Below are 22,707 nucleotides of genomic sequence, written 5' to 3'. Positions count from 1 at the left end.
ACTTTTCCCTATGGCTGACTGCCTCGCGAGCTAAGTCAAGTAGCAAATATTTAAGAATGACTAAAATATTATATTCAAGTGATCTGCCTATTCAATACATATATAATTTATTAAATCTAGTACAGCCCTTGGTTGTGGCATCGTACACAACCATTAACCCGGCGCAAGGGAGATAAGGTCATCTTCCCTATCCTTCACTTGAGTAATTCTTGTCTGGTGCATCTACGTTGCGGGGGTGGGTATCCTCCACATCAGTAGGCCGGTGTGAAGGAGAGCTAAGTTCAGGCAGGGACGCCAGTCTCACGGGGTATAACATGGAACCCATACGCAGAGTTATGGGTGAAGACCTTAACAGCATATTAGGCAGAGAAGGAGACCTTCGGAATGGCAAAGATGGTGGATGAGACAACCCATCCTCTCTGGGGAAAATTAGAAGAAGAAACCACTGCCCTGTGGAGAACAGGGATCTTCAAAGGCTAAGGGAGTAAACTCGGAAAGAAAATCCTCAGATGCGTTAGGCTTAGCGGGTCAGCGGATGAGTAAATTTGTAGTTGCTTTCAAGTACAATACAAGCCTCGGATGGAAGTTTAAAAATGGAAATGGAATTGATAAGTCTCTGACTACAGTTGCACAGTATGATGGTAATGCTGATGTTCATGCAAGTGTTAGATCAGAGAACAAAACCCAATTTGGAACAATAAATATTTTAAAAATGATGGGAAGGAAAATGAATTGATTGACCTAATGCAGAGATGAAAACTCGACATCCTGGGATTAAGTGAACTAAAATGGAAAGGGAAAGGAATGAAGAAACTAAGAAAGGGGTACACCTTGTATTGGATGGGTAACAGTAAAGAGAAAAGAACTGGGTGGGATTTGTAGTGAATCAGAATGTTGAACCATTTCCTGAAATTAAATGAAAGAATTATAATAATGCACATACATGTAAATAAGGAACTACTGAAGATAATACAGGTGTATGCTTCACAGACAGGATGTATCATGGAAAAAAAGAAGAGTTCCTCAATGAACTGGAAACACATATTGTTGAAGATGGGATCATGATAATGGGAGATCTGAATGCTCATGTAGGAACTAATAGAATGGGATAATGAGAATGTTGTGGGCCCACATGGGTATGGAAATTCTAAGTTCCCAAGGAGGGAATTAGATATTTTTCCATGAATAGAGCATGTCAAAGAACAGATCAGATGTAAGGCTTTTCAGGCGTTTGCTCTATTAACCAGCGTTTCATCTTAGGTCTGACACTAGACTCATCAGAGTGGGATGTGTCAGATTCTACCCACTGACGCTGGGGTGTATCCAGGTGAACTTATCAGAAGCCCTTATAAGAGGCACAGTCTGATAACTACATACGGGAGGTAAAACTCCACAATGGAATTATTGCCCGCCTAGCAATTCTGAATGGAAATTCTAAGTTCCCAAGGAAGGAATTAGATATTTTTCCACCAATGGAGCCTGTCAAAAAACAGATCAGATGTAAGGCTTTTCAGGTGTTTGCTCTATTAACCAGCGTTTCGTCTTAGGACTGACACTAGACTCATCAGAGTGGGATGTGTCAGACCCTACCCACTGACACTGGGGTGTATGCAGGTGAACTTATCAGAAGCCCTTATAAGAGGCCCGGTCTGATAACTACATACGGGAGATAAAACTCCACAATGGAATTATTGCCTGCCTAGCAATTCCGAATGGAAATTCTAAGTTCCCAAGGAAGGAATTAGATATTTTTCCACCAATGGAGCATGTCAAAAAACAGATCAGATGTAAGGCTTTTCAGGCGTTTGCTCTATTAACCAGTGTTTCATCTTAGATCTGACATTAGACTCATCAGATTGGGATGTGTCAGACCCTACCCACTGACACTGGGGTGTATGCAGATGAACGTACGTTACGTTATCACGTTTTCATTCCCCACCCTAAAGTAGGTGGGGCGGGCCCCTTAGAGAGTGACGCTCTTGCTCGGGCCGGGGGATGTGAAGAGAACCGGGAGGTGTGAGAAATGAGGAAGGTGGGTAATGCGGTATGAAGAAGTTAAGGAGATGAGAATAATGGATGTGTAGCGAATTTAGTGCTTTGTGGACAGATTTACATATACTTGTATAGGAGAGAAGCCAAGGAGGGAAGGTTTAACCAAGGTTGCAAGGGACAAGATGAGGTGCAAGGATGTGATAGAAGGAAGAGAAGTGAGTAGGAGGCTAAGAAGGTGAGAGGTCGGCGATGGTGGCGAAAAGTAACGGGGTGGGGGTGGATAAGGTCGGAGATGTGGACAAGTTGGTTGAGGAGGAGGGGCAGGCCGGGGATTTCGACGAGGTGTGGTACATCGGGGCGGGCTTTGGGGAGGTGAGTGAGATGGTTCAACTCGATGGTGGCGGCCATAGAGGTTTATCCCGTTGTCAATGAGGCATTGAGCGTCTTCGGAAGTTGGAAGATGGAGTCTGACTAAGAAGGTAGGACCGTCGACGTTGTGAATGCGAAACACTCCTCGCACGGGCAGTCCTGACTGGCGGAGTTCCTGGGCGATGACGTCAGCTGGTATACTTGATTCCACACTGTGAACGACGCAGCTATACAGGTAATTACGGTCCGAAGGTTGTGGCGTCGATGGTGGACGTAACATACTTCCAGGAGTATCAGGAGTAATAGTTCCCTCGGCAGGTGGCTGAAGAGATGTGTTCTGGGGACATGATAGATCAGGGGTGGGAGGGATGGGGAGAGAAGACATCATAAGGGGGAAAGGATGGGACATCTTTGTGGTGGTAATAGGAGTGTTGAGTGAGGTGTGCGCAGAGGTGGTAGTGGTGGCAGTGGTAATGGTAATAATGGGGGTGTTGTAACTAGAGGACGCGTGTGCTGGTGGTGACAGGTATGGAGGGGTTGCGATGGGCGAAGCGGCTGTAGCGGGCGCGTTGTCCATGAGCTGCACGAAGACGTTGGAAGGAGTAGATTCCACACGGTGAAGGCGATGTTGGATGAACACACCATTGTCATGAATGTTGAAGTAGGCATCTGCAGAGTCGATATACAGAAGTACATCCGGTGATGGTGCGGGGCCGTCGTAGAGTCGTGCGGAACTATGAACGCCGAGGATACGCAAATCGGTCTGGATGGCTTCGTCGGAGATCGCAAGGTCAACATCACGGACTATACAGGTATAATACATGTTTATTAACAGTGGGTATAATACATGGCGGGAAGGCCGACTTCCAACTTGGTGTCTGGCCGATATGCTTTGTTGGGCCGGCTGGGTGCGATGTTAGAGTTGCTGCGTCACCCGGCCAAATCAAAAATAGTTTGGGATGAGGTAATGGAGAAGACAGTCCACTGTAGAGACAGACGATGAAGGCGTGTTTTCAAGAAGTGATGTGTGCGCAGGTGAACTTATCAGAAGCCCTTATAAGAGGCACAGTCTGATAACTACATACGGGTGATAAAACTCCACAATGGAATTATTGCCCGCCTAGCAATTCCGAATGGAAATTCTAAGTCCCCAAGGAGGGAATTAGATATTTTTTCACCAATAGAGCATGTCAAAAAACAGATCAGATGTAAGGCTTTTCAAGCGTTTGCTCTATTAACCAGCGTTTCGTCTTGGAGTTTTATCTCCCGTATGTAGTTATCAGACTGTGCCTCTTATAAGGGCTTCTGATAAGTTCACCTGCATACACCCCAGCGTCAGTGGGTAGGGTCTGACACATCCCACTCTGATGAGTCTATTGTCAGACCTAAGACGAAACGCTTGGTTTGTTTTTTATTTTCTCAATTTCATTTGCTACTAAGTGTCTTACAGTTTCTTTTTTTTTTTTTTTTTTTTTTGTCAGGGTGAAACGCTGGCAACCAGGAATGAGTTAGCTGGGAAATTTATAATGTCCAATAACGGACCAACTATATTGGTATTATAAATTTACTCATTTGGAACAAATATCTCAGATTCCCTATGGGAATCAACATTTTTATTATCTGATGGCCAGGCATCAATTTTTGAAAATGAGACACTCTCATAGTGCATTAGCACTGCCGGTGGCTCCAAATAGCCTACGCAGTTGCCTTCAATGTATGCATTAGCCATGCGTCTTGGTGGGTGTGATATTTATCAACTGATGAGCCCATCTTGGCACAGTAGGGCAAAACGTTGGCAACCAGGAATGAGTTAGCTTGAAAATGTATAATGTCCAATAACAGACCAACTATATTGGTATTATAAATTTACTCATTCAGAACAAATATTTCAGGTTCCCTTTGGGAATCAACATCTTTATCATAAGTCGTATGTTCCGAGCTGTCAGTGGAGAGATGGTGTGGAATGGTGTTAGTAGACAAATAAGTTTGAGTGGTGTTTTTAAAAGTAGGAAAGATCACGATATGAAGATAAAGTTGGAGTTCAAGGGGACAAATTGGGGCAAATATTCATTTATAGGAAGGGGAGTTAGGGATTGGAACAACTTACCAAGGGAGATATTCAAGAAATATCCAATTTCTTTGAAATCATTTAAGAAAAGGCTAGGAAAACAACAGAAGGGAATCTGCCACCTGGGCGACTGTCCTAAATGCTGATCAGTATTGATTGATTGATTGATTGATTGATTGATTGATTGATTGATTGATTGATTGATTCTGCTGATTTGAGAACTTCCGCTATGATTCCATCTTCACTCAACGCTTTATTGTTTTTAACTCTTTTTGATTTATGTTATAATTTCTCCTTCATGAGGTGGTAATGAATTTGGATTAGTGTTTTCAGGTTTTTGTGGTGAAAATCTTTGTGTTGGTTCTGAGCAGTTCAGTAGTTCTTTAAAATAATCTGGCGAGTTCCTCACAGTATTTTTGGTTGTTAAGTGTAAATTGCCCATTTTCTTTCTTGAAATAGAGAGCTAAATTCTTGAATTTCTTATAGAAATTTTGTGTGTTGTTTCTTTCAGTGTTTCTTGATTTCAAGTAGGTGATCTTTTTTTTCTATCTGTTTTTTGATTAGTCTGAATAATTGTGCTGTCTCTTTTCTCATCATCACGAATGTTTTCTGTCTTCTTGCTTTTCCAGTTGTTATATGTATTCTGTCAAGGTAGGACTGCTTGTTCTACCTAGAGTGAATATGTAGTTTGATTAAGAGGGAACATCCTTAGACCTTATGGTGGTTGTTTATGGCTCACAGAAGTGTGAGTTGGAGTATGTCATGCTGTATCTATTGCAATTAGAGTTACAGCTGAAAGCGTGGATGTCTGGAAAAGGAAAGAATAGTATTGAAGAATGCTGTGTTGAATGTGAATATAATATAAAAGAATGTGAATGTTAATTTTAAAACGTTCTCCCTCGAATCCTTGTGGGCTTGCTTCCAGTGGCCTTGCTAGAGGTGCACTGCTTATTGCTTGGAGTCCAGGAGGGGAAGGAGAAGGGGCTGTAGGCAGAAGAGCCTGGAAAACATGTTTGCAGTGTTGATTAACAATCTCATCAGAATAAAAGTTAGCAATTAAAGGGAAGGCAGAATTGTATAAAATATTTGTTTATTCTGTTATTTCATTCAGGTTACAGTTAGGATTAGTATATTGATGTAAATTTATGAAGCATTCCCTGATAATATTGAGCAGGGTACCTTTTGGAGTAATTTGTAGAATTTTTAGATCCTGTTCAATATTATAGAACTTATGTTTAAAGTTAGCCAGTTGCTGCCCCATTGTGGAAAAGTGATTATGTTTTATAGCATTCTTATGTTCAATATAATGGTTGTTGAAACTTCTGCTTGTTTGACCTATGTAACTAGCTTCACAGTTTCAGGTATCCCACCGTCTTTTGAATACTTATCCAAATTGGCTTTGATATTCACTGAAATAAGAGTAAAAGACCTCTGAACATTTTAGCACCAGAATATCTCTTGTATTTTACTTTCTGATTAAAAGAAACAATGTTTTGGAATTGATGGTTAACTGTGTTCCCAATACAAGGAATTTGCTAAGAACTGAAATATCCCTTTAAAAAGGTTAAGGGGAGGAATACATCCATGTTATTAAGTGGTTTTAAAACCACCAAGAATTCCCTAGCAACAAATGGCATGATGGCCGCAAGATGGTTGGAACCTCGGCAAGAGTAAAATTTGACAGTAGCTGTTGTTGACATTGTCACAACAAGATTAAAACCCTCCCTCATGTCTTAGGTCACAGCATGCACAGTGAATGCAAGAGTAAAAGTTGTTCCATGCAGGACCTATGACAGTAACCGTTGTTGACATTGTCACAGCAAGATTAAAACCTTCCCTCATGTCTTAGGACAGTATGCACAGTGAATGCCTAATTAATGCCAGACATCACAGTTTTTGTTCCATCCTCGTCAAGAGTTGAAAAGATTCTGGCATAGTTTTGGAGAAGAAGTTCATGACATCTCTACTATTGGTAGCACGCATCAAATAAATATCATCACCTTTGATGAAGAAACAAAAAATGGATATATTGTCAATCCAGCCATCAGATTTGATATGATCTGACACAGCTAGTAGAAGTCAGAAAGAGAATAGATATAACCTGCATATCCCCTACTAAATAAATATCGCCTCAAGAATCTTGAAGTTATGTGCTAGAGGTTGTTTTGTGTCAACTTCTTCAACAGATTCAGAATCAGCAAAGTTGTCTCTCATGCCATTGCCCTCACTTGCAGGAATCAGTCAGGATACTGAGACATTATTTACATTCATCTTCATGATAATGTACTCATTGTGCTGCAAATCACAGTTTTATTTCTTTTCCTTTGTTTTAATTGATCCAGGCTATCAGTTTATAAATGTGTTGTAGTACAGTATTTTGGATTCTTGAGGTCACTTGTAATTTCAGACAGAAAAAATCTCCTCAATTCTCCCCTGTAAGCTTGTGAATACAGTAACAGTATTATTACCTAAGAAAACCACTTTCATAATTAAATATTATTTCCTTTTCACAGACGATTTTGGAAGCAATATTGCCTTGTTACATGCAGCACATTGCGCAACCCAACTACAATAAAGACGGAAAGAGTGAGAAAGAGATCATTCATCAGCTAGCTGTAGCCATTCGTACATTGGTCCATAACTGTGAGGCACTAGCAAAGTAAGTACACACTTTTATTCATCTTAATGTTCATCATACACCTATAATGATAATACAAATGTAGTGTAAACACCATGTTTTCTTTCTAAGAATGATTTATTGTTGCATTAAGGAAATGTGTGGAACTTTGGATTGGAAAGAATGGTAAATATATTGTCATATTAGAATGAATGGGGATGTGATTTGTCTATGTAAGACAAAATAAATTTTATATACTTCACCTATAAATCACTTAACTTGCACTAAAAATTGGTGATCCATCACTAAGAATCATCAGATTGCCAATAGGATACGTACCGTACGTACAATACATACATACATACATACATACATACATACGTACATGATGGTCAAAAGCTACATGAACTTGGTATATGAGCATCCATTTATTTCTGTACCACGTACTGATAAAAAATTTAAAAAATAATTCCATATCTCACACCAGTGTCATTTTATCAACTGCTGAATTTAGCCAATCAGATTGCTTCACGGACAAATTGAAATGGGATTTGTGAGGCTGTGTTTTTAAATCTCCACATTGTTTAAGACCAGCTTGAGAATCATGCCAAAAAATTGGCATTAAACACAAACACACCATAGGTTTTAGCCTGCGTCACCACAGCGTACTTGCTGTCATCTTGGAGATCCGTGTTCAGATCTCTGCCCTGATGCTCTCAAGCTGGTCTTAAGTCACATGCAGATTTAGCAACGCCACCTTGTTAAGCCCATTTGAAGTCATCTATGAAGTGATCTTATTGACTAAATTCCGCAGCTGATAAAATGACTTTGCGACATATCAAATTATTTTTCTTAAATTATTTATTAGTATGACCAACACTTTAATGCTCATATACTTGATTCACATTGTTTCCGACCAACCTGTAAATATGCATACAATGAGTGGACAATCAATGAGAATTTTTTTAAATTATTTTATTTTATGGTTTTATTTCTGTTTGTATTTAGTTTTCACAACATTTTGATTATTTAAATCCAGTGCATTTATTTCTGTACCACATAAAATTGTGGTGATTTTTAGTATCATCTTTTGTTTTGATAAAATCGTCAGTATGTCTTGGCCTACTCTCAGTGGTCCATACCACCATTGCTGTAATAAACTTATCATGACTTTATTACATGATATTTTTTTACTGAAGATGGCTCAAACGAGTTGAAACATGTATGATTATTATTACTCCATCTAATGATGGAGATCTGTATGTATTGAATAGGAGGACATATTAAATTTCCTTTGTAAACTTATCATGTCCTGTCACTCTTCTGATGGTCATGTTGCCATAACTGCTGAAGATGTTTTTTTATTTGGCAGATATTATTGCAAATAGGGTTGCAGTCCTTTTTTAAAATTATATTCCAAATTCCTTCTATTGGAACAGAATCTTTCCTTATTAGCACTTATGCTTTCGCTGGAAAAATGTGTAACCTTGAAGACATCTAGTGACGGGTAACTGAATTATCACCACACCTAGGTGAGAAGAAGTGCTTTATATACATCTACACTCAAACAATATCCTAGGTAAATGTAACATTATTGAAAATTACTGAAATGGGATGAGAGTTTTAAAGAACCCTATCTTGATTTGTACCCACTATTAATATTAATATCCACACAAGTAAATGTGATAAATCAAGGACACTTCTTTTCAACATTTTAGCACTACTATTTATTCAAAAGCAAATATTATTTACTCCTGAAATCAACGCGTTCCCAACATCACTGTCCTTCTCAGCAACTAAGTCAGTCAATTAAGGCCTTTGAAATACTGATCTGGGAACTTAATAGTTCTTGATAAATGAGTAGTTTTCTTTTGCTCTCAGGAATTGTTTCTAGACTTGCTCGTTGTTCCTTGTTGATTTCATTTGTGTCCTCTATTAGAGTCCTAATCACCGGGTGAGTTGGCCGTGCGGTTAGAGGCACGCAGCTGTGATCTTGCATCCGGGAGATAGTGGGTTCGAATCCCACTGTCGGCAGCCCTGAAGATGGTTTTTCGTGGTTTCCCATTTTCACACCAGGCAAATGCTGGGGCTGTACCTTAATTAAGGCCATGGCTGCTTCCTTCCCACTCCTAGGCCTTTCCTATCCCACCGTCGCCATAAGACCTATCTGTGTCAGTGCGACGCAAAGCCACTAGCAAAAAAAAAAGAGACCTAATTATCTCCTTCAAGCTCTTTAACACTTCCCTCATACTCCTTAATGCCTCATACTCCCTACCCGTGCATTAATTAGCCATACTCAATTTTTTTTGCAGAAGTATCAAATAACAAGAAAAATCAACAAAAGTAAAATAATAATATCGCTCATTTCAATACCTGAAGACCATCCTCACATATAGGAGCCGATAGGGACACCCCTGGGTAGCCATTGTGGTGGATTTCCAAAAGGCATATGATTCAATAGACAGACTCTTCTCTACCATGTGGGAACCAGGCCTAGATGAGAAAACCCCAGACTGGTCCAAGCTACCTTGGCGAACACCACCTCCAAAGTCAAGTTCGGGGGTGAGCTCTCTGAGAGCTTTCCCATCCAGACAGAAGTCAGACAGGGAGTTGTCTTTCTTGCATCCTTGTCAACTATGTACTAGGGAAGATCATCGGGGAATGGACTGCCACATTGTCATCAGGAGGAGGACTGAAGCTTGGGTGCAAGAAAGATAACCTCATTTTACCCTTTCTAGCCTTTGCTGATGATCTCATCCTACTGGCCAACAGCATGGAGGAGGCTACTCACCAACTACAGAGTCTCTACAGTATTGCAGCAAAAACCGGCTTGAGGGTTAACCTACAGAAGACTACAGTATGTTTATCACTAACATAAAGCAAGCCCCTTCTACATTTCCACTAGGAAACAACACTATAAGTAGAGTTCCTGCAGGCAAATACTTAAGAGAATGGATCTCAGCAAGGGAGAGCGAAACTCTGGCCATAGTCGCCAAGTGTACCAAGTTAGAGAGGGCCTATCATTTCTGTAAAAGCCTCTGCACCTCCAGGTAATGATGAATCAAAATCAGGAAACTAGAACTAAAAGAAAGGAAGATCTTGAGGAGGATACTAGGATCAATAAGAGAGGAGGATGGCACCTACAGGATCAGGCACAACAACGAGCTCTATGAACATCAGGAAAATAGTTAAATGTATGAGGAAAAGGCGACTGAGTTTCTACGGGTACATTTGCTGCCTGAAACACTGCAGGCTCGCCAACAGAAGCCTCACAGTGACAAATAGTGGAAAGGCTTCCAAGACCAAGTGGATCACCTCAGTAAAATCGGACCTAGATCCCAATAGAGACCATAAAGAACCGATCTCAGTACCAACAGGCCATCCTACAGGGAGTCTTCCCACTGTTCCTCACAAGCAAAAAGTACAGGGACCACCAGACCTAAGTGGATGGATGCAAGGAAGCAGGCTCCCAGCCAGAAAATGAAAGCATACTGGGCCAAGAAAAAGCAGAAGACAATAGATAAGTGTTAAGACAAACCCCATGTCCCTAGTAGGCAAACCCCTCCTCTCCCCCCCCCCACCAAAAAAAACTATATCGCTCATTTAATACAAGAATGTCATAACTCAAAAACAGCCTGTTTTGAATTATATGTACCATTTTATTGGTTCTTGCATGCATTTTTAATTGGTATACATAACTCAAAACAGACAATTTTTGTGTGAAATGAGTGATATATTCTATGAATACCAATATAAATGGTCCGTTATTGGACATTATAAATTTTCCAGCTAACTCATTCCTGGCTGCCAGCGTTTCGCCCTCGTGTGCTAGGCTGGGCTCATCAGTTGGTACCTAGCACACCTACCAAGATGCTGGCTAGTACATACCGGGGAGGCCACTGTGTAGGCTAATTGTAGCCACCAGCAGTGCCAATGCACTATGAGACACTTTGTCTCATTATCAAAAATTGATGCCTGCTTGGCCATCAGATGATTAGACGTTGATTCCCGTAGGGAATCTGAAATATTTGTTCCGAATGAGTAAATTTATAATACCAATATAAATGGTCCGTTATTGGACATTATAAATTTTCCAGCTAACTCATTCGTGGCTGCCAGCGTTTCGCCCTCGTGTGCTAGGCATCTGATGGCCAAGCAGGCATCAATTTTTGATAATAAGACAAAGTGTCTCATAGTGCATTGGCACTGCCGGTGGCTACAATTAGCCTACGCAGTGGCCTCCCCGGTATGCACTAGCCAGCGTCTTGGTGGGTGTGCTAGGTACCAACTGATGAGCCCAGCCTAGCACACGAGGGCGAAACGCTGCCAGCCAGGAATGAGTTAGCTGGAAAATTTATAATGTCCAATAACAGACCATTTATATTGGTATTATAAATTTACTCATTCGGAACAAATATTTCAGATTCCCTACGGGAATCAACGTCTAATCATATTCTATGAATTAAAAAGAAAGTAACAAGGATTACACGACAATAAAGCAAGCAGTATACTGATAAAACAACTATAAAATACTACTTAGACATATTATCCTCATCATCATCATCTTCACTGAGATAATCACATAAACACGATTGTAAATAAAAGGTATCGATCTTAGCACATGGTTATGAGGGTACTTAGGGGTTGTAGTAAGGATGTAAAGAAGGGAGGATAAAAGTGTCTGGTAAGACTCCAACTAGAGTAAGGTTCCAGTGTATGAGACCCTTGCCAGGTTTACTTGATTTGGGACCTGAAAAAAATCCTAAGAAAAGCAGCTCGATTTGTTCTGGGTGGTTTCCGACAGAAGAGTAGCATTACAAAGATGTTGCAAAGTTTGAGCTGGGGAGACTTTGGGAGAAAGGAGATGAGCTGCGTGAGAAACTCATATGTTACAAGTAATGAATTTCATCTTGGTCCGTGGTGGAAATATTATATATAACACATTCCAACTTGTAAGTTTGAGAAGTTCCACCACTTTAAAGTGGAAAATTGGAATTTGTAATATATAAACTGGTATGTTCCGAGCTGTTGGTGAAGAGATGGTGCGGAATGACATTAGTAGATGAAAAAGTTTGAGTTGTGTTTTCAAAAGTAGGAAAGATCATAATATGAAGATCAAGTTGGAATTCAAAAGGACAAATTGGAGCAAATATTTGTTTATAGGAAAAGGGGATATGGATTGCAATAATTTACCAAGGGAAATGTTTGATAAATTCCATATTCTTTGCAATTAGTTAAGAAACAACTAGGTAAAAAACATTGAAAATCTGCCACTTGGGTAACTGCCCTAAATGCAGATCAATGGGGATTGATTGATTGATTGATTGATTGATTGATTGATTGATTGATTGATTGATTGATTGATTGATTGATTGATTGATTGATTGATCGATCGATCGATCGATCGATCAATACTGATAACTGTTCTGTAGATGATGATTGTATATTATACCCAGGATCGATTTATTTATTTATTTATTTATTTATTTATTTATTTATTTATTTATTTATTTATTTATTTATTTATTTATTTATTTATTTATTTCCTACTGCACATTAACAAAAATGAAAACTGCAGTATGGTACCAATAACTGGTGAAATATTGAAAGAATTATGCATGAATTACACAATAATAAAGCAAATAAGGTACTGTTATAATAAAATAACTACAGTACAATTTTAAACTGCACTTAAGTATATCCTAATTACAACAGGTTGACTGAAACAACAAAAATGTAGTTAAAACTAAATATCTTGAGAGATTATTATCAGGGACTGGAATTTCATGCCATAAAAACTGTATAAATATGTATACCCTAAAATATACATCTAAATATGCAGCAAAAATATGCATCATCAATTTGAGCGTATTATCTGTAACTTACATCAAGTGGTAGCCTCATCTTTGGTTAATTCTTCACTATTGCTGTTAATACTTAGGGAGTGATGGATGCTTTACTTGGTCAATCTTCATCTGTTGTCTGTCAGCAAAACTTTGTAGCGCAAAAATCTCTACTTCGTACAAAGTGACTGGGGCATTCACAAATACTGATAACTGTTCTGTAGATAATGATTGTTTTGTTCGTGTTGTGAGTGCTTTGCTTTCTAGAACGTCTACAATTTCAAGCAGTATATTATACCCAGGATTTTTAGAGAAAAATTTTGTTACATTCTGTTTCACTGTTTCTCCTACAACCCCTGGAACTGTTTTTAAAGTGGACACGATTTTGTCAAATTTTGCAAATGACTGGTGCAAAGGAATCCCAACTGCTTCCAGTGAAGTAATAGCTTTAGAAATACAATGAAAATGAGCTGGTATAATCACAAGGTTACATTCTAATTCTTTGCTTGACAGTGTTTGCCAAGCCAGCTCAATAGATGCTGTTTTATTAGGATTTAATGCTTTTACAACTTTTCTAATTTTCGGAAATGTTCAGAATAATAGAGCATAGCCTTAAGCCATGATCCCCAGCATATTAAAATAGGTTATGGTGGTGGTAAGGGAGTATCAAATGCTATTGTTCTGAATATCTGAACCCATCATGGAGCTTTTACAAATATTTTCTTAACAGACGATACTAACTTATCAACTAATGGATAGCATGAAGGAATAGTCACTGCTATGGGATGGAGTCCATGTGTGAGTGATTAAGTGAATTATATTATGGAAAATACTTTTTAAGAGTGTCCCTGATTTAATCATGTAACTAGCTACGTTCATTACCATTGCTATGCAATGGAGTCCGTGCACAAGACATGTTAAATGAATTAAATTAGGGAAAATACCTTTTAATGTTGTCCCTGATTTAATCATGTACCTAGCTGCATCTGTTACCATGAGGAGTGCATTGTTGTAGCTAATACCATCAGGCCGCAACAGTTTCATTAAATCAATTACAAACTGAGTTACTGTTGTGTTGTTAGTAACCTCTAGCTATCCTACATTAAGAAAATATGGGGTTGTTGGCTGTTCGTTACTAAGGGCTCCAACTACTATATTAATTACAAAATGACCTTCAGAGTCTGATGTTGGATCAGCTGCACTAACCTACATGTCTTGATTTCTTAAAGACTTCTGAATATTGGACATTACTTTCTTGTAACACCAGCTGACATAAGTTTTGCGTGAAGTGCTTTCATTGGAATGTGTTCATTGGTGTGTTTGTGAAGGAAATTTCTAAGTGTTGGATAGTTGAGGTTAAAAAGAAGAATATCTGCTGCTAGAAAGGCCTGACAGAGGTGAAAACTGTGTTAGCCTACTCCAAAACATTCCATAAGCTGTTTTTGAATATCAAAATTTGTAGTATGCTTCCTTGCGACTGACTCCTACATTAAGAAAATATGGGGTTGTTGGCTGTTCGTTACTAAGGGCTCCAACTACTATATTAATTACAAAATTACCTTCAGAGTCTGATGTTGGATCAGCTGCACTAACCTACATGTGTTTATATGCTGCAATACTTGATACTGCTTTTTTACTACTCACTTTCTTCTCGCCTGCCTTACAGTATAATATTTTAGAATCTGTAGAAATAAATTCAGGAGAAAACTCGTCTTGGTAGCCTTAAGCCTTCCTGCACTACTTAATTTAGTTTTTGGCATGATGTACACTATGTGAATATTAATTAACTCTCCTAACACTTAGTCACTTTCCACAACTTACACGTAATGCACTCAGCACGGTGAAGACGACTGGGCTAAACAAAATATCCAATCAGCCGCTACCGAAGCTGCGCCACTACTATTGTGAAAGACTGATTTGATACATGAAGCCCTCACACTGTGATTTCCAACAGTGTTATCAACTTCCATAAAGAGCAAGTCACTGCTCAGCCATGGAAAAGTAGCAAAATACCAATACCAACAACAATAATCAATATTTTGTAGCTAAATGTCATCCGACTCATTGGCTGAATGGTCAGCATCCTGGCCTTCAGTTCAGAGGATTCCAGATTCGATTTCTGGCTGGGTCAGGGATTTTTAACCTTCATTAGTTAATTCCATTGGCATTGGTGAGTCATGCTTCCCTGCTCACTATCCTGCCATTCCTTCCTGAAGCATATTTCCCACTCCTTTGTACTGCTCAGTTAAATGTTCATTTCTTATCTGAATGAACCCTCTCATCTATGAGTCAGCATTGTCATCAGTCACAGTCCTTGCACTTACGGAACATATCACACATCAATAGAATATTCCAGGGCATACCTTTATAAGCATAATAAAATTGATAATATTTTAAAATGCCATTTTAGGACATAAAACCCAAAATAGGATGTATCTATTAAAAAAGAAAAATATGCATTTTATGCACAATAAAAGTGGTCATATATCTGTTCAGATTTTAGTGATTTGCATAAATAATTCTATATAATTTATAAATAAATTTGTATAATTTATAAATAAACTAGCTGATGTACCCGTGCTTCGCTATGGAATTGTATACACAATTGTAGGATAGGTAGAGTACACGTTGTGAGCAAGAGTGTATTAAATTGCATAGCTCTTAACGGACCCTAGAAATGCGATGGAGAAATCACCAAACGTCTTTTCTCATATGAAGTCTGCATTAGGAAATTTTTCTTGTAATGGTAGGCCCGCTTGCCTACCATGAGTCACAATCAGATTGGGGAATTGCAATATAATGGTAGACATACACACTCCATCTGCCTTTTTACATCCTCGGAAAGACTGTCTTAGTGGTTTTCCCAACTGAAATGAGCATAGGTCATTACAATGACATCAGTAGGAAAGGCGCGAGTAAAAGCAGTGATTTCACATGAAATACTTGATCAAATGAAAAACCACACATTTTGTCACTTTTAAGAAACAGTACTACGCTGCTGATCTAACAGTCCAAAGTTCCAGAGCTGGAATGACCAGGCCGCAGACAGCCATGATCCGTGAATACTTTTAGTCTTTTTCGGGGGGGGGGGGAGGTCGAATAGTGGAGAGTCCCAGGGCAAAAACTATGTCCCTTTACCAATCTGCTCCCTAGGAGTTCCCGATGAGTCGGAAAATTTCAATTCACTACACTAGCGTTGGAAAAATCTATCTGACTTGGAGGCAATTTTTTCCTCCAAGCCAGAGGATAAATCCCCTTTTCACTGCTAATTTTGAATAAGAAGAATGTAGAATTTAATAAAAGTGAAGAGGAAGAAATGGCTCTTTTCAGGGTTGAATTTTGAGTTATTTAGTGAATTGTGGTGCTATAATTTGGAATATGCCTAAATTGTAATTCTAGACCAGGTCACACTACTACTACTACTACTACTACTACTACTGCTGCTGCTGCTGCTGCTGCTGCTGCTGCTGCTGCTGCTGCTGCTGCTGCTACTACTACTACTACTACTACTACTACTGAGTGAGCCTCTGCCTTATGAGTGCACACTGTTCATTCCGAACAGCGCATCAGAGTAGGGATCGAATAGCTGGAATACTATGAAGAACCAGTGAGTTACGTACCAGCAGTACGGTATCAGAAAATTTATGAATCAGAGGAATGACATGCTAAAGAAGAAAGTTTTCTAACTCCCCAGCTATTTCCCGCCAATATTCAGTCAGGCTGTTATACTCGGTATGCATCAGTAATCCCAACTATCGGAGCTCAGCGGCAGCATAAGAGACAAAGAACATCACCACAAACAATGGTCAATGTAATGTTATTGTCAATCAATGTTATGCGCTTTCAGTATTGTAGGCCTTCACATTTAGTTTTCTTCTGACTCTGAAATGCCACCCTTATCATAGTCAGTACGGTAAAATTGAATCAAACATAAATGGTTGGAAATTGTATTCTCTATAACTTTTGTCGTGTAGTACTTTTCGATAGGACCAATAACATAGGTAGGGTATTTAAAAATTAAATCTTAGGCGCCTTCCCCTAAACTACCATTTCATACAGGGCGAATAAAATTGTTTATAACTTAGATGTAGTTTCTTATTCCCCGACGCTATATACCGACTTTCATTAAATTCTGTTTACCCATTTTCTCGTGGCTCGGCGTTGATATGGACTTGGCAATAAAAATACAAATTCATGAATATCTGTGTTATCAAAGGTGGTATAGAAACAATGTATGACAAAAATGATCGGAAATTTAATTCTATATAACTTTAGGTATGTAGTATTTATCAATAGGACCAATAATAGTATAAATATTTGAGAATTAAATTTTAGGCCTTCCCCTAAACTACCATTTCACTCAGCATGAGTAAAATTATTTATAGCCTAGATTAGTGGCTCATCTCCCGACTTCACATACTGATTTTCATTAAATTCTCTTCAGCCGTTTTCTCGTGATGCATGTACAGACAGATAGACAGACAGACAGACAGACAGACAGAAATTACGGAAAAGTAAAAAGTGCATTTCCTTGTTACTATGGACATGACTGATACAGAAATAACATTCTTTTCAAATTCTATGCAATGTACAGACAAAACTCTTATTTTATATATATAGATAATGCCATGAGGAGACATTGAATGTGATGTTAATAACGAGTTGCTCCTCCATGAACCCTCAAAATGGCAGCAATATGATGGGGCATTGTCTCTAAAAAATGTTGGAATCATTCTGGACGGATCTGGACCCACGTATCTTGCACTGCTACCCACAATTAGTCTTGTGTAGTTGGGGCGGGGTTCATGGAGATTACACCAGCATTGAGAGGATCCCATAAATGTTTGACTGGATTAAGATCGGGGGATCTGGAGGCCAATTCATGGTCATAACTTCACTGGAATGCTCCTCCAACCACCTGCATGCCACTACAGAGTGGTGACATGGTACATTGTCCTTTTCAAACATAGTATCTCCATCAGAGTACTCTAGGGCCAGAAAGGGATGCAGAAGGTCTGAAAGAATGTCCACATAATATGCACCTATTGGTGCTCCATGCAGCTGGACAATGGGGCCTATTGTATAGTTGGTGTAAGGTTCATGGAGATTACACCAGCATTGAGAGGATCCCATAAAAGCTTGACTGGATTAAGATCGGGGGATTTGGAGGGCCAATTCATGGTCGTAACTTCACTGGAATGCTCCTCCATCAGCTCACCCATCAGCTCGATACAACTATAACCAGGATTCATCGGTCTATACCACATGTCGCCACTGTTCCATAGTTCATTGCTGATATTCGCTGACCCATGCACATCATTGAGCTCTGTGTCCTGGTAGAAATGGGTTCCTGACTCCCAACATTCAACTGGGGGTGTGATCCAACTCACAATAGCCTGTCGAGCACCCAGTATGGTTCTACGGAGGCGACATGATGTCCGTTCATTAGACACCTGTGGTCTTCCCATGCGGCGGTTTACACAGGTGGTAATGTTCTCTCTGCGATATTAAAGATCCATCCTCGACACTGCTGACCTCAGAAATCCGAATTAGCGCATAATTTGCGCAATGCTATGACCCTTGCGCTGTGCATCGATGATTATTCCATGTTCAATGTCGGTTAACTTGCAACGTGTTCTTCACAACACTGGTGTCTGTGATAGACTGCTCAGTTATGCCACAGTTAGCTGCAATGCTTACGGGTCATACACGGCACATTTTTTAATGGGACACCCCTTCCCGTGACCTTTGGCCACTCAGTGTATATATGCAAATGCATGAACTTCTGATCCCTAATTATTATATTTATTTTCCTACTGAGCACAACAGAAATTCAAATTGAACATAAATGCTGGAAGGTCAAAAGTACAATGGAGGATGCCTAAAATAATTAGTCAATAAATTCTTTCAAAACTACACTGGAGACTTGAACTAAAAATATTGGAATAAAGGAATTGGCTGTTTAATTTTTGTGTTAAGAAGAAAGCCATTCTAGATGTTTCCTGTCTGTCAAAACATGAAATATAACTCATGGAACACTGTAATGTACCTGTAAAAGAAAACTAATTTTTACTATAAGCATGTCAACTGTGGTATATTTTAATACGAAGAGCACCAGTAATTGCCAACATTGCTAAAACCATCAACTCTGTTCAGTGAAAAACCATATGCTCCCTTGAACTTTTTTAACAAAATTTACAAGGCTATTATATTATTTATTTAAAGACATCACCTTCATGATAGGTGCAATGGATCTTGAAGTGCTAAACAAAATACTGTGTCTAGTACCTAGGTCTATAAGATACAACCCCGTTTAATAACCTGTCTTTATAAGTAGTGTATTCTACCAACTAAACTAGATATTTAAACAAACAAGGGAATATTATTTCCTATTTTCACCAAGCCAAAATCGAAACAAAATAAACCTAGCTTCCGTAATCTACAATACATAATCTACCAACACCAACAGAACTATTACAAGATATTAGAATCATTCCGTATTGACGGTTTTCACTTTACAATGGCGAAAAATGAAAGTATCCTCCTATTCAATACATCATATGACGGAATATATGATGTATTGAATAGGAGGATACTTTCATTTTTCGCCATTGTAAAGTGACCAACAGAACTACTCGATGTACATTTTAAATTTTTTTTAAATATTGCCAACCTCGGTTACCTTTACAATCTCCAAATGCACAATATTTAATACACTAACTGGGTTGTTCAGGCACAAAATGAATCTGTTTTGCTATGAAGTAACTACGTTTTTCTCTATGAATAGACAGATTCCCATCAAGATCTGACTGTTCTAAGTGCGCCTAACAATGGATGATCTTCTCATGAATGCAGTCAGTATTTTGTTTTATTGAGCAGTATAGAAGCCTAGTCCATGAGCAACTTCATTAACCCTAGAATGGTAGCGCTACTCGCAAAATTGTTATCGGTAGCGCTTTGTCGGTGCAACGACTCATACACTTTTGCTAGTTTTTATTAATTGTTATCTTTCATTGTCAATTTAAGAGGGTTCAAATAATTGTTAAAATCCATATTGTAATGGAAATAACAATGATATGTTTTATTTTTTCATTTGATATGACTAAATTATAATTACAGGTACATCTCAGATTTAGTGAGATACACAAGTAGGAGCGGAAGAGCAACATAACATTTACATGGAATATTTTATAATAGACAAAGATTAATGGTACATGTCGCACTATTCAATTCTAATGTTGGTCATAATGATGTTATCTTCATTTTTCTATGTGTCCGGCTCCATGGCTGGCCTCTGGTCTCAGGGGTCCCAGGTTCGATTCCCGGCAGGGTCGGAAATTTTAACTATAATTGGTTAATTCCGCTGCCACGGGGTCTAGGTGTATGTATCGTCTTCATCATTTCATTCTCATCGGGACTTGCAGGTCGATTACGGGCGACAGATTAAAAGACCTGCATCTGGCGAGCCGAACTTGTCCTCTGACAGTCCCAACACCATAAAACCATACGCCATTTCATTTTCATCTTCCTCTGTATCAAACTACTGTCCATCAGGTATAAGGTCCGGATCTAGGTAACTATCATCTTCTTCAAAATTGTCATCTTGTCAACATAGTCGATTTCTCCTTCATCACCAGAAGGTTCAACGAAAATATTGTGGATTTCTTCTTTCGTGAGATTTTCATCCATTTCAGACTGTTGACCATATACGAAAAATCCAAAAAATATAGATAGGCCTACAGAGTCCTGGTGTATATTTCCCCAAAATTACTAAGTGAAATATTCCATTTTATGTCATTAATGTAAACTGTACGGTGATCATTAGTAGCAGTTCATCTTGGAGACGAAAAAAGTAGTAAACGTTTATATGTAGCATTTCATATCAGCGACGACTACGATTTTAAAAACTGATCCTAAACAACTCCTACCTCAACTTTCCGTCCACTCTGTCGGCTAGCAAGGAGGCTGAACATTGCGCTAGGCACTGCCAGACGTATGTGGGGATAGATTAAAAGGAAGAATTGGGGGAAGCTTAAGTGTATCATGTGTTCGTCATGAAGGTGAGCGCTACCATTCTAGGGTTAATAAAGTGCTGAAATATGCTTGGTACATTCTGAGGTACAAATTACAGTAAGTTGAATTTAAATTAGCCAGATGATGTTATGATAGATCTTCAGCCAATGAAATCTTGAAGTAGGTCTACTTTGGAGAAATACTTATATCTTCTAGAATCTTGTTTACATCATAAATTCTGGTATGGGATAGGAGATTGACATAGTGTGATCTTTGAGTCAGTGGTAGTCTCTGCAAAAATACCACTGTCCTCTATTCTGTCACCTATTGTGATTTGAATAGTTGAAGAATTTTTTGATATAACATAAACTAGAATTCTTGCTTGGTTAATTATGAGTTTCAGGTAGTTTTGGTGTACTGGAAGGCTGCTTATTATTGAAACAGAATAGTTAGGTGGTGGTGGTGATTATTGTTTTAAGAGGAAGTACAACTAGGCAACCATCCTCTATATAACACTGATCAGAAGGGGAAAATAGAAGGGATCCGACACTTCAAAAAATGAAGATATCGGCCAAAGGAAGGCAAGGGCCACGAAGGCGTGAAAATGAAGGACTCTCTAGCCTTCGCAAACCTAATAGCGTTGGGGTCAGAAAAGAACAAGAGTTGACCAAGAGAGGTCAGATAGGATAGAAGAAAGTGAGGAGCCTGACACAAGTAAGACAGAATAGTTAACTCCTTGTATGCCATCTCCAAATGTAATGTTTTGTCAGTTCAGTATATTTATCTAAAAGTTCCAAAAAGTGGCAAATTATTTACATTGTACTAAATGACTATGCTTGCAATTCATTCATTTATTTAGCTTCCATAGACTGTACAATTACATATTTTGAAATATGCCAACAGTATAGGAGTTGTCGAGTGATTTCTTAATACTAACAATAATATATGCACAATAATTAACATTTTGAAAAAGAAGAAAAATAGAAAATAAGAGCACACCAAATACCTCATATTAGGACAATACATCCTAATTTTTTAAAATAATAAATAATATTAACAATCAATATTTTCAAGAGAAAATAAAAATAAAAATCTATGAGTGTGGTGTTAACAATACGTACATAATCAATGTGACATTAACATATTTTAAGGCTATATACTAGATATTAAGAACATTTACAAGTTAAGTAATAGCATCATTACCAGCACTTCATCATGAATTCTTCTATGCTATAGAACCAGCTACTCAGCATGAGATTTTTTTAAAGCTGTGGTAAATGAACTGATGGGACTAATATCTTTAATCTTATTTGGAAGCTTATTACATAATCTGATTCCAACAGTCTACATGTCTCAAGGCAATGGTTTTACTCTTGTGCTCGAAAAAATATTACTTCTTGTTTGTGTCTGATAATTGTTACTGTCAAAATTCTTTCTGAAATCATTTTTTTTTTCATGTGTTCGGATAAGGGGAGATAACGAGGAAAAGAGAGGAGATTATAAAGTGTACTTGACGGGTGTTAGAAAGGGAAGGGCAGAGTCTGGGGTAGGGCTCTTTATCAGGAATACCATTGCACGCAACATAGTTTCTATTAGGCATGTAAATGAGCAAATGATGTGGGTAGATTTGTCAGTTGGAGGAATTAGGACAAGAATTGTGTCCGTGTATTCACCATGTAAGGGTGCAGATGAGGATGAAGTTGACAAATTTTATGAAGCATTGAGTGACATCGTGGTCAGGGTCAACAGCAAGGATAGAATAGTGCTAATGGGCGATTTCAATGCGAGAGTTGGGAATAGAACTG

At 38.6% G+C, this 22,707-nt stretch overlaps 1 protein-coding gene across 1 annotated transcript in view; it reads left to right on the top strand.

Moving 5' to 3' along the window:
- unc80 (unc80, NALCN channel complex subunit) overlaps positions 1 to 22,707 on the top strand; it is a 1,117,323-nt gene that overhangs the window by 842,989 nt on the left and 251,627 nt on the right. The window contains exon 49 of the mRNA XM_067137759.2: positions 6,943 to 7,088. Coding sequence (XP_066993860.2) covers positions 6,943 to 7,088 — 146 coding nt within the window. The remainder of the gene's footprint in view (positions 1 to 6,942; positions 7,089 to 22,707) is intronic.

Source organism: Anabrus simplex, chromosome 1 (genome assembly GCF_040414725.1).
Source record: "Anabrus simplex isolate iqAnaSimp1 chromosome 1, ASM4041472v1, whole genome shotgun sequence".
NCBI classification, from domain to species: domain Eukaryota; kingdom Metazoa; phylum Arthropoda; class Insecta; order Orthoptera; family Tettigoniidae; genus Anabrus; species Anabrus simplex.
This window is presented reverse-complemented; position numbering and strand designations above follow the sequence as displayed.